At 38.3% G+C, this 13,531-nt stretch overlaps 1 protein-coding gene across 6 annotated transcripts in view; it reads left to right on the top strand.

Moving 5' to 3' along the window:
• The window catches only part of NCKAP1 (NCK associated protein 1), a 103,061-nt gene that overhangs the window by 38,790 nt on the left and 50,740 nt on the right, over positions 1-13,531 (top strand). For all 6 annotated transcript variants that reach the window (XM_034785032.1, XM_034785031.1, XM_034785034.1 and 3 more), the window contains 5 exons: positions 2,767-2,863; positions 3,038-3,144; positions 6,667-6,799; positions 10,785-10,866; positions 12,085-12,143. In XM_034785032.1, the coding sequence (XP_034640923.1) occupies positions 2,767-2,863; positions 3,038-3,144; positions 6,667-6,799; positions 10,785-10,866; positions 12,085-12,143 (478 nt within the window). The remainder of the gene's footprint in view (positions 1-2,766; positions 2,864-3,037; positions 3,145-6,666; positions 6,800-10,784; positions 10,867-12,084; positions 12,144-13,531) is intronic.

Here is a 13,531-nt window from a genome sequence, read left to right as displayed (position 1 = left end):
ACTCAGCTAGTGCATCATAACCTTCTGGTATCCCAATCATCCTTCACCCCCTCCCCCAGCTCTCCAGTGCACCCCAACCTGTTTGCACTGCATAGCTCTGCCTGAAGGAATTAGGAATTTTTAAGAACACTTTCGTAGATGTCCAAAAAGCCAGAATTCAGGAGGAAAGCCATATTGGTTAAAAAAAGTGGTTTAGAGCAGAAATGAAGGCAGCTATAAAACGTGTGTGTGTGTGTGTGTGTGAGAGAGAGAGAGATACACACACAGATGAAAGGTGAAGCTGATAGTAATGAATATAAATCAGACTGTAAGAACTTAGAAAATTGATAAGAGAAGCAAAGGGACACAAGGAGCAATCTGTGACCAGTTGAGTTAAGGACAAAAAGGAGGGTTTTTTTAAGTATATTAGGAACAAAAATAATCCTAACAATAGTATTGGTCCATTACTAGATAGAAATGGTAAAATTATTACTAATACTACAAAAAACACATGTTAAATATTTCTGTTCTGTATTTGGGGGGGGAGGTAGTATCATCATATAACTCTTTCCATTTCACTAGTATCTTAGGAGAATGTTAAACAGCATCTTCTAAAGTAGCATCAGCTGGTCTAGGCAACTTGCATCCAGTAGTTGTTGGGTTTTTTTGTTTGTTTTTGGTTTTTTTTTAAAAAGGCTGTCTGAGGAGCTCGCTGGACCATTAATGTTGATTTTCATTAAGTCTTGGAGAACTGGGGATGTTTCAGAAGACTAGAAGAAAGCAATATTGTGCCAATATTTAAAAAGAGTAAATGAGATGACCTCTGTAATTGTATGCCTGTCAGCCTGACATTGATCCCAGGCAAGATAATGGAGTGGCTGATACAGGAGCTGATTAATAAATAATTAAGAGGGTAATATAATAAATGTCAGTCAGCTTGGACATACAAAAAATATATCCTGTCAAACTAACTTGATTTTTTTTTAAAAAAGAGATTTCAAGTTTGGTTGATAAGGTAATATACTTAGACTTCTGTAAGGCATTTGCCTGGTACTGCTGTGACATTCCCCAGGGTACAGTTCGGCCTGTTGAACCACTGTAGCCCCGAGTGCCTTTTACACTGCTTTGCTAGTGACAAGCAGCCTCTCAAGGCTCTGCTCGCACACAGTCCTTAGCATGGAAAGTCACTTCTAGCAGAGTTACATCAATGTTCTCCCAGCTACTCATGAACAAGGCAACATCCGCAAATACCCCAGCCTTGCACGTCAGGAATGTGTGTCTTGCACTGCTCAGTACCCCTCTACCCCCGAACAGAATAAGCTCATTAAAAGTCCATCATTTCATTAAAGGGAATGATTATGCACCAGCCTTTTTAACCCAAGTAGAGATTCTCCAAACCCTTAAATCAAAACACACTCATTTAGATAAAAGAATAGAAGAAGTTTATTAACTAGAGAGAGATTTTAAGTGTTAAGTAGTAAAGGAATAAAAGTCAAATTGGTTACAAAAGATAAACGCGCGGGCTATTTCCTAAACTTTACTAATCTAAATAATAATTGAAAGCAAAAGGATTTCTCTCACCCAAAACTTTCAGCAGTCCATACTAACCGGAAAGCCTTCCAGTTAGGACCACTCTCTCCCCCCCCCCCACCCCCCCCCGCTCAATGTTGGTTCTTTGTCTTTCAAACAGTCTTGCTTCTGTGAGTAGAGAAGGAGAGGTAATGTATAGGTCTTATTTTATACCCTCCTCCTCTTTGAGGAATACTCCACGAAACCCTACAACCAAGGGCACCCCTCCTAAGAACAGAGCGGATGGGGGTCTCTGTGGGTCCATGTCCAGCCACAGATGGTCAGAGGCAGCCTGAGGACCCAGACAGTCACAGAACAGGTGTGGGGTACGTGTTGGGGGAGGGACAGGGTGCTGCCATTGGCTCATAGCCCAGAAGGGCAACAACAGAAGCCAATTGAGTAAAGCAGCACCCCAAGTGATTCTTTGAGCCTTCCACTCCTAGCTGTGCTTTGACCTTTTCTGCCTCCCAGTCTGCAGCTAAAATCTAACTCAAAATAACATTTCCATTTATCTGAACCCTGGGTTTGCCAAAATTTGATGTTCCCCACGGCCATCCAGATACATAGGAGCATATCATACTTAAGACCTGTACACTGGTTACCCTAATAGCCATCTACAGGTTTGACTTTTAATGGCGAATTAGACTTCTAAAAACTCAACTTTTTTTCCATTTTAGACCCAAAATACCTGAAAATAATTTCCCGCTACTTTTCCATTAAGCACAAAATTCAGGGGAGGTGTAAGACTTTATAAATAATACATCATCAAGGAAACCATGTCAGGTAGTTTATACCCCAAATTTAGGTTTATTTAACAAAAATAAATGTTCAAATTTTCAAGGGACAATTTTTTTAATTTATGCATTCCCCCAGCATTTTTTGAAATCTCCACAATGTAGCATTGTTATGCTTAATGCATGAGAACTCAAAGTAACTAGCTAGAAACCTAAGTGAAATACAAATTGAAAAGTGAGTTGTGAAGAGTAGATTATTAAACTTATTAGTGATTTCAAGTGTTAGTAATGGAGGTGAAATTTTTAGTCTGACCTGTGTTCTTCCAATTACTGAATTTTCTTTGAAGTTGGTGAAATATGAACTGTAAATATTAAGACCAAGACACTTAATTTAAAAATAAAAATCTTTCCCCAACCCATTTTTATAGTGACTGAGTACATATTGATGATTAATGAATTTCAATCTTTGTTTTTTTTAATACAGTGGATCAATGCATAGAGAAAGACGCAAGTTTTTACGGTCTGCACTAAAAGAACTAGCTACTGTCCTGTCCGATCAGCCAGGCTTGTTAGGTCCCAAGGTAATTGCAGTAGTTATTTTTGATGGGTATGTAGTCTATTACATTTTCTTTCAAACTTCTTACAGTAAGCTAATTTTTAACATGTCTTGGAAAAAATGCTACTTTAAAAAAAGGTAAAATCTATACATATAAGGTGTTTATTTTGGGAACTAATTCATATTTTTTCTTTTCCAGGCACTTTTTGTATTTATGGCATTATCCTTTGCTCGTGATGAAATTATTTGGCTTCTTCGTCATGCAGATAACATGCCTAAAAAGAGTGCAGATGACTTCATAGATAAGTAGGTTAACAATATTTAGTGTGGTACTTTAAATCTTTATGCAGAATTAACAGGGAAAATATATTTGAATGTAAGATGACCTGTGCAGGAATCATTGTGGGTGTATGCGTGAATTAGGGCTGTTCAGAAAAGTGGAAATTTCAACTTTTCATTGAAATACTAAAATCTGAAATTTTAGCCAAAAACTGGAACTTTTTGATGATAACTTAAAACTTTGTGCAGAAAGCTGACACTTTTCATGAAAAATTTAGTCAAAACCCCAATTTATCTTGGAAACAGTTCAGGTGGAAAAATTTTGACTAACCTTGGTTTGTGTAAACCAGCTGCTTATACTTTTTGTTGAAGCAATGTAACAGAAAATTATATAGATATAAATTAGTTTTAAACTTATCTTGCATTGTAAAATTACTAATACCCCAATCCGATGGATAAGTTCAAGTGACTAGTGTTAAATCAGATAGCCCTAATCCAGTTGTACAAAGTGCCATATATAAACAAGCGAGGTGGCAGCGGGGAGACCTGGATAAAGAAATGATTCTGGTGGACTGTGAGGGAACAGCGCCAGCTCTCTTTAGTAGCCAATCCAGGAACTTCTCTCAGTCTTCAAGTGGACTAGCTACACCGTGAATCTCTTCTCCCATGAGAGTAAAAACTGAATGTTAAGTTCCTTGAAGGTCTGCTATCAGTAGAGCAAGCTAACTGTGAATCTCTTTCTGTGCTCTACAATTGGAATAGAAAACTGTGATTCAGCCGGTGATCTATTCTCCATCCACTGGGGAGAGTCAGCTGATATATCCCATTCACTTGATTCCATAGGTTTTGAGAGAGAGAAAAAACTGGACAAAATCTGATCCTAATAACACCATGCTGGCACCCATTAGCTATTAATCCTAATATTTTTCCTTCAACAAATTTTATATGCTGACTCTGTGTAATACTAGAAAAACTACATGTAAAGGATTGGTTTATGAAAAGAAAACTCCTAATAATATTGGCTGTCTGATCTCTTCAATGCCAATACCAAGAAGGGTATCCACCTTAATTTTATTACCTTACTTAGGAGAAATTACCTTGGTGTGTACAACTTAATCCTGTGCTATCTGTGGTATGCAAAAACCCTTTGCATCAGTGTTTGAGGAGCCATCAGAGGCCCTTCTGTGAATGTTAGCCAGTGTGTGTGTCACCCTTCACTATGCAGGTCTGAGGCCTGTCATAAAGCCCTTGCTGGGTAATTCTTGTATGGAGATTAAATACAGTGCTGAATGGACTCAAGTTCCTTTTCTCAAATCTTTGTGTCCATTTACTTGTTTTAGGTAACCATTCATAGTGATCGTTACCTTAGAAAGGAGTGTGGGGAGTTTCCTAATGCTCCCTCAATAAGGTGGCTGTTGGATAATCCCTAACTTTATTTAAATGCTGGACAGTAGGTTTCCTAGAACCAGTAAAATTACAATTAACATAGCTTGTGTTTATCTTACTCACATGTGCCATAACCTAGATTTAGTCTAGTTAAAATTCTAGTCTAGGACCTTAAAATTCTAGTTACTTCACCGTCTGGCTTCTGCAGGTCAGAGTTTTTGTTCTATTCGGTAGCTCCAAGTGTGAGGGGAGGCCTTCATATCCTAGCAGAGTGGCTCTTCATATGTGTTAAAGAAATATACTAAGCTCCTTTTGGGTGTCCAGACACCTTCCACCAGAACAATCACTGCCTTTTGGGTAGAACAGAAAATCTCTGTGGATTAAATCTACCAAGTAACTACCTGGCAATCAGTTCACAGCTTCATTTGAAATTATTAAGTGGATGTTTAGCACATTAACAGATACGGTTTTCAGACAATACTGGGAGCCATAGTCTAAGGCAGGTCTGCACAACATGCGGCCCGCGTGGGCTCACTGTGCGGCCTGTGGGGGGTGAGTAGGCAAGCGGCGGGTGAGGGAGGGGGGCTGAGTAGGTGAGCGGGTGGGGAGTGAGTAGGCGAGCCGGGGGGGGGGGGGGGGGGGGGTGGGGGGGGGGGGGCGCTGAGGAGGCGAGCGGCGAATTGGTGGCTGACCTGTTATACTGATCTGATCTGGCTCCCATCCCCTCTCCAAGGGTTGCAGCTGTCTGGAGGTGCCTGCCTTCCATGCCTACCTCATTCAGTCAACAGGGCAATTGATTACAAAGTGGGGGGGAAGATCTTATTCTATTTCTAGCAAAAAGACATTTTTCTTTTACCTTAATTATACTACCTTAGGGGCCCGCTATAGCATATTACTGAGGTTCAATACTGCTGTTTCGGTGGGGCGGCGCTGGAGAAGAAGGGTTTGTTTCCGCAGGGCAGGCGGCATTGGGGGGGGAAGAGGGTGTGTTTTGGGGGGTAGGGGGCCTGGGTGGCGGGGCGGGGGTTTGGCGGGGGGGGGGAGGGTTTGGCCCTCAGCTGTTTTCTTTGGAGTAATATGACCCTCGCCGCTTTACGAGTTGTGCAGGCCAGGTCTAAGGCCAGGTCTGTGCTAAAAAATTAAGTCTATCCAGGTCCATCACTTGGGGAACGTTGAGTGACGGATAAGATCTAATTTTCCAGTGCTAGGTTGACAGAAGAATTTTTCCATTGACTTACCTACTGCCTTTTGGGGAGGTGAATTAACTACGCTCATGGGAGAACCCCTCCCATCGCTGTAATGAGTCTATACTGAAGCGCTACAGTGCTGCATCTGCAGTGCTGCAACTGTGCTGTTGTAGTGTTTCAAGTGTAGACAGGCCTCAAGATGGTGCTGCTCCCTAGTTCTTTGTATAGTATCACGCGTGCTAGGCATACTAGCTAGGCATAGCCTGTTTCCAGACTAGTGAGCATCCAGCAGATAAGGCAACTTTTATCTTATCTTGTAAAAGAATTTATTTTTTAGTAGGGAGAACTTCCAGTATGAAAGCCTCACCATTGTAATTACACCTCTACCTCGATATAACGCTGTCCTCTGGAGCCAAAAAATCTTACCTCGTTTTAGGTGAAACTGCGTTATATCGAACTTGCTTTGATCCACCGGAGTGCGCAGCCCCGCCCTCCTGGAGCACTGCTTTACCATGTTATATCCGAATTCGTGTTATATCGGGTTGCGTTATATCGGGGTAGAGGTGTATTGTTTAAGTTGTATTTCACAGAATTAATCAATTTGATTATAGATGATAGAAACATTTCAATTGGGTGCTGGTGGGAGAGGGAGGGCTTCTTTGGAGAATAGAGTTTGATCTAAAAGCATTCCTTTGGGGCCAGAGCTTCATGTTTTTTACCCTTTGGCCTCTTGGTGTCCCTCCTTACAGAAACTCAGATCTACAAGGTGAGACCAATAGTTTCTTGGTTTCCCCTGCTCACTGAAAGACTCTAGTAAATAATGTTTTTTAGAAGAAAACAGTGAAAGCTTAAAGCCAATAAACTATTCTAAATCCTTTATAAACAAGTGTTTCTAGTGGAAAGGGCTCTATCTTAACCTCTTTCAAGAGGGGTATGTTTTTGTATTTGTAAACTTTTCCTTTTTTTGCTTCCTAAGGCACATAGCTGAACTGATATTCTACATGGAAGAGCTCAGAGCTCATGTGCGAAAATATGGACCAGTGATGCAGAGATATTATGTGCAGTATCTCTCAGGTTTTGATGCTGTGGTCTTAAATGAACTTGTGCAGGTGAGAGGTTGTTTGTTCATTTGTTTTTATAAACATGTGCAGGTTTGCCAAAGAGCTTGTTTAGCTGTTGTCTCTGATGTGGTATTTAGAAATGCATCTCACTTTGTATAAAACTTTGATTGCTGCATTTGAGTTGTTTAAATAATAAATATTGCAAAATAAAACAAACCAAATTTAGTTCATGGTTCAGCTCTGTGCTATAAAGATTGGACTTTGATTACCTTGTTAATGTAAAAAAATTTTTTTTAATTATCTGTTGCATTTGTTGAAAAAAAAATCTATATTCACCTAAAGGTACAAACTGAAATAGGTTAAGATTCCTGGCTGTGTTCTTTCACCAACTGTCTGGCAAGAACGCCTATAGCTTCAGAGTTGTAAAACTGTTGAACCACCTCACCAGTGCATAGTACATTCCTGCTTCTATCAGTGTGAAAAAGGAACTGACGGGATCTAGACTACGCAAATACTTTAGGTTTTTCAGCTGTATTTTCAGCATTTCTCAACAGTTCCCTTGACTGTTTTCCTCAGGAATAATATTCTTTTGTGCCTTATTGCTTCTGATCTCACTTGAAAATGTTTATATATATTTATTTGTCCACATAGAGCAATAAGGCTTGATGCCTCTAGTAGCACTAAGTTGCCTTTGATTAGATTGTGATAGTCTTTTTTTCTTTTGTGATATTTCTTCTTTATAAGATCTCTGGGAAGCAGAACAGTGCCCTCAATTGCTGCCCTGAGAGTAGTCATAAGATGTAGTTTATCAGCATAATGGAGACACCTTGGCCCATACTACTTCACAAACATGCTGAATAGGAGGGAGAGACTAACTGACTGGAGCCCTCTGGCATTCCTTGTAAGCCTGAATCCATCCATCCACCAATAGGTACCATAACTACGACAGCAACATTTTATGATCAGCAATATCAAAGACAGTTGACAGATATAATAAAATCTTTGTGGACTCTTGGTTCTTGTCCATTATCAGCAAGAAGCTTGCAAATTATGCTGGTGGAATCTCACTCACATGCCTACCACTAGATTGGCCAATGTGAAGGAAATCTGAGGACTGTAGGTATTGTCAGAAGTTGCTTTGCCACAATCTTCTCTATTCCTCTTCCCCTCACAAAAGAGATGAGATGATTAGGATTAGTGAGAGGTGTGTGTGGTGGTTGGTTTTTTTTGAGCAAGGGCCTGATGTTATGCTTTTGTATTAGCTTGAGGGTCATTTACAGCAGGGGGAAAGGGCTTCACAGTTGTTGTAAATATGGAAGCACTCATTATGAAGTGGAAAGCACATGCAGAGGGGTTCAGCGCTTATGTCACTTAGTTTCTCTAGTAATCCCTCTTCACAAAACCGTTCCCCAAAAGGATCTTGTATGTTCTTTGCACACTAACATATCCAATATTCTAAAATGCGGTTACAGTTCAGGTTGCTTGGGGCCACCTTCAATATATGGACCTTTTTGCAATACCTCTACCTACTAAGTTGCTGTTTTTTTTTTAACACGAGAGACAACCCTGTAGTATGGAGATGACATTGGTATCCATGGATATCTTTGCTTTTTCATAGAGAAGGACTTTTACATACACCTCGCACGGTTTCATAGATAAGAAGCCTGGCCAATCTGAGTATAAATGTGTGTTCCAAGATGCTGATAATGCCTTACTATCTCAGAGAGATCTGTTTCTCATCCCCACTGGATGTGATAGTGCTCAGCCCGTTAGGTTGAAGGTTTCTCCACATTTGATATCATAGCACCTGGGCACATCATCTTCCAAGTCAAGTTCCTGTCTTCACTAGCTCCTGAAAGGGTAGAAACAAAGAGGTTCAGTGCTTCAAGGCAGGTGCCTCAAGTTCTCGCATCTGTTCAAAAGGAGTTTGTCGAAGTATATGTAACTGACTGGAGATGAGGTTCTTCACTAGTATCATATCTCTTCCTGTAAGGACAAACCAGTAGGGTAGAGAATGCAGAGATATCACAAGAAAATTCCATTTATTTTGTCAGAGTAGCTATACCTAAAATACCAGTGTCCATGCCTGCAAACCAGAGTGGTAGAGCATGGATGGCTCAAAACTCTCAGATCAAAGAAGCTGCTGACTATATATATTATAGTGTGTGTTTATATTTGAAAAGTGACTTTCACTCATCATTGCCAAGGGCATGGGGAGACTAAGCAACAGAACTCAGAATCAGACTTCACTATGTGATTCTTGAAGGCCAGGACCCTGTCTCTTTTGGATAGTATTAAATATGCTGATAATATTCAGCAAATGATATTTCCAAAGCAAAAGGCAAAGCAGACAGGTTTTGAGTTTATAGAAAATAACTTGCCAGGAATAAAATTGATATCGTGTGAAAATTGTTTTGTTTTTAAAGCTCAAAGAAATTGGAAATTAGTATGATTAATACAATATTAGCCAAATTATTTTCTTCACCTAGAGGATGACAAAGGTATGGAATGGTGATCTACTGTATTTAGACTATACTCTTGTGTGACCAGTAGATGGAGCTCACATTTTGCTAATCTGTCCTTCCGTCCACATGAGTGCATTCATTTCTTATTTAATTAGATTGTAGATTTATAATTAGGTTGAATGTGTTGTAAATTCTCTTTTAATTATTGAACCTTAATACTGTAAAACAATGAAAATAACTCTCCACAGTTGTTTACATTTTAATTTTTTATATATTGTGTTTAAAACTAAGTGAATACTTGGAGTTACTGATTTGGAATGATTTATTTGCTTCTAGCAATTAAATACCTGCTTTTTGCTGCTTATATATGTTCCACCTGTCATCAGATCATCCTTATCTATTATCTGGAAAAGTTATAACTGTAAAAGTTGTACTCTTATTTCTTCTCGTCTACATGCTCCAGAGTGATAGTATAAATTAAATTTTTCTGAATTTGGCATCAGTGACCCCTGAGAGATTATTTCCTAGATGCAGTAAATGACATTTGAGCTCCTTGTACAAATGTACATTAAGATGAACCATGAAATGAGGAAATGATCATAATAGTGGGTTGAGTCCTGGGGCTAACTACTTTTAGTCCTTGATCAATACCAGAAACACAGGGATAGGTTGAAGTGATTAAGTGGTGAGATCCAGTATCTTCTGAAACTCCAGGTCTGGGGGAAAACCCAAGAATATTGACCATAATCAGAATCCTATAAAATTACTGTTGTGGTTTAGTAGTCTTCTATTGCAGTATGGTCTTAGTGTTTACAACAACTGCTATCTCTGTGAAACAATACTTTTTTTATATTGTCTGAAAACTTCATATCTCATCTTCCAAATGGTATAAATCAGTGGGTTTTTTACCTTTTTTGTTTCCGGACTCCTACAAAATTTCAAATGGAGGTGTGAACCCCTTTGGAAATCTTAGATGTAGTTTGTGGACCCCCAGGTTGAAAACTACTGGTATAAATCATATATAACTGTCGGTTCATGAACTGTTAGATGTGGAAATCATAGTTGAAGTGGGATTTAATAGGAAGCAAGATGGTGAGCTAGTGTGATCATGTGTTTAATAGTCTGTCTTGCAGCTTGCCTGGTCTAACTTTTGCATGCAGAGAGGTCAGGTGGCCATCTAGATCAGCAAAATACTAGGAACAGAAAAATGTGTAGTGACTATTGCATGAATGACTAGGCTGGAGAGTGTGGAGGCTTTATCTAGAATGCTCATAACAGTGCACTGTTTACTAAAGCATTAAATCCATTTACAGCTACATAGGGATTGTAATATTTTTTTCTCATCACTGTCTGAGGACAGCTTGGAAAAGTTTACTGGTTCCAGAACCACTTGCACCAGTCTCCTAAATGAAGGCTGCCTCTAAAGATATTGTTTTCTTGTTCTTAAAGTTAACTTTTTAAAAATAAGTTTTAAAAAAACCACTCTGTGCATTTACTAAATTTGTGGATTTGATTATTATTGATATTGTTTCTGTGAAGCAATTGATGTGTTTCCATTGTTGTTTTAGAATCTTTCAGTGTGCCCTGAAGATGAGTCAATCATCATGTCCTCCTTTGTAAACACTATGACTTCCCTGAGTGTGAAACAAGGTAAGTCTGTTCAGATGAAGAGCTCAAGCAAAAGTCAACTGAAGCTCAGTCTCTATTACCTGGAAGCTCAGGCTTTCTGGTGTTTTAGGATCAGAGATATTTTCTCTTAATCCCATTCTGTACGGTGGCTGCTTCTCTCCATTATGCTTCCTCCTGTTTGCTTCCTGTTGTCTTGTATAACCCCATCTGCTTGATACATCAGTGCACATTCAGCAAAGGGAAATTTACTGGAAGGAATCCTGCTCTCTGATTTTCAGAAATTAGTATTCAAGTAAGTTTCACATTGCTGTTGCTGACACATCTGTAAATAGGAAAGAGTGTACCTGGAATCTTAAGCATGAGTGAAACACTTACATCAGGCAAAATGCACTTTCATTGCTGCTGTACATACATTATGTCATGGTGTTCCACTGATTTCAGTGAACAGAATTTGGAATGCCGCAACATAGCATCAAAGTGATTTAAGTGAAAGAGGAGGAAGAAAAATGGTGGGATAATAGAGCATTGAAAGTATTAAAAATTACTTTGTCTTCTCTGTAAAATGCACAGTAGGCAGAACATCATCTTTATTGCCCAGTGGGCATGTCAGGGCAATGTCATGTGGTGGTATGTCAAATTTCATGTAGTCGTATGTCAAACTAGACTACAATAAATTCAATTTCTGATAGGCATGTTATTAACCTAAGGGACTCCTTCAGTTTAATCTTTAGTTACCATTGTCAGTGCACACAATCTAGGATAACAGTGTATTGTATTACCGCTTTTCTTACTCTGAGGGGACCAGAGTCCATTCCTTGAGAGGCAACTTCACCTGTTAGGCTGTGAGGAAGAGGTCTGCAAAGCAGATGTGTGGTCCTTATCATACATTTACCAGGCTTAGGTTAGACACACAAGCCTTTGTAGCTGCAGCTTTGACAAAACTGTCATGGTTTTTCTTGTAGTAGTTCCACTTTTTCATTTAAAGTGAGTGTTATTCATAACTCATACAGATAAATGCTTTATCCACTCAAAGGTAATTTTATTCCCACGATCATATATGCTGGGTTGGAATAATTTTTAGTAAATTATCAGACCAAATCTAACCTTATTCTCCGAAATAAAGTGATCATTAAGAGCCCTGTTATTAAAATTGTCCTTAGAAAAATGTGATTGAATTTTTGTGTTCATATTTACTCTTTAAAGATTTTATTTTACAGTCTGTATTTTTTTCTGATGCAGTTGAAGATGGGGAGGTGTTCGACTTCAGAGGAATGAGATTAGATTGGTTTAGATTGCAGGTAAGTTTTAAATGTGTGTACATTTGCAGGTATGTTGTAAGGAATAATTTGTTTTTAAATTATTGCCTATTTAACTGTGTTTATCTTGCAAATGAGTGACAGATATTCAAAGGAGGACAACTTAATATACTGATACAAAATAAAATTTAAGTAGATAATCCATTCACATTTTATTTTTATTCTTTTTATATTTTCTGTGTAGGTCTTTGTAAATACCTAATACAGTTAATACTGTTTAGAAATCAAATATACTGAACACAACACAGTACACTGACACCTGAATACACCACACAGTACACTGGTACTTGATTCAACCAAAGGAATTTATAGACTTTTTTTATAGTGTGAGAAAATAATACAATGTATTTCTGATAAAACTTTGCTTTACATCAAATTATATTACACAGTGCTTCACAAATGGAATAAGCCTTTTCCAGGCAGGAAATTTCTACTCTAGCTTTGAATTTATTACAGATCAGAAAGAAAATTGTAGGGTTTTTAACTAAGAATTAAAAAATAAATGTTCAAGTGTCTAAATACTTAATGCTATAGTGTGGTCACCTATATTACCAAGGTGCCAGTGTATATAACTGTATTATGTTCCATTGCATTGGTCATTGATTGCATTTGAAATAATCAGTATAAATGGCATATCTAGTATTGTCTTAGTGGTTTTCACATAAATGTCAGCACTGGAAATTCAACCCTGGATCTGAAAGTTGTGTTCTTTCTGGCTCTTGCATTATCACGGGTAATACAGATTCCTCAAGCTAAGTTCTGATCTTATTTACACTTGTACAATTTTTCTCTTACATGAGTCTGCACAGATGTAACTAATGGCAGAATTTAGCCCTGTCATTAGAACTTAGTGAACAATCTGTTGCTTGAACCAAAATAGAATACAGTGCTCTGAATTCCAGTGATATTGGCTCTGCAGTGTTAATAGGATTAAAAAGTAATTAAAACTTTTTTATATTTGTAGAGTAAGTAGATGCAATTCTGAACACACACAGTGAAGGAAATCTGTTGAATGACTGCTGTTTTTACAGTCACTTGCCAATGTATGGCTGTACTTTTCATTGTCTTTTATCGCACCCGTAATTGTAGTAGACCCCAAAGTACTTTTAAAAATGTAAATTGAAATACAAATTTTGCATAGGTAGAGCTTTCGTTTCCCTGAAATGTGACATCTGTTTAAGCATCACATTACAATACTGCACAACCATTTAAGCAAGAAAGCAAAAAATACTGTGCACTGTTGACATGGAAGAATATTTAGATAGGTAAAATTAAATTTGGCATAGACATGGGTTTTTAACAAAATCACTGTAGACTTCCAAATATTAAGAGAATAATATTCCAAACCTCCTGTTCTTGAGTGTTTTATA

This window comes from Trachemys scripta, chromosome 11 (genome assembly GCF_013100865.1).
Source record: "Trachemys scripta elegans isolate TJP31775 chromosome 11, CAS_Tse_1.0, whole genome shotgun sequence".
Lineage (NCBI taxonomy): Eukaryota > Metazoa > Chordata > Testudines > Emydidae > Trachemys > Trachemys scripta.
This window is presented reverse-complemented; position numbering and strand designations above follow the sequence as displayed.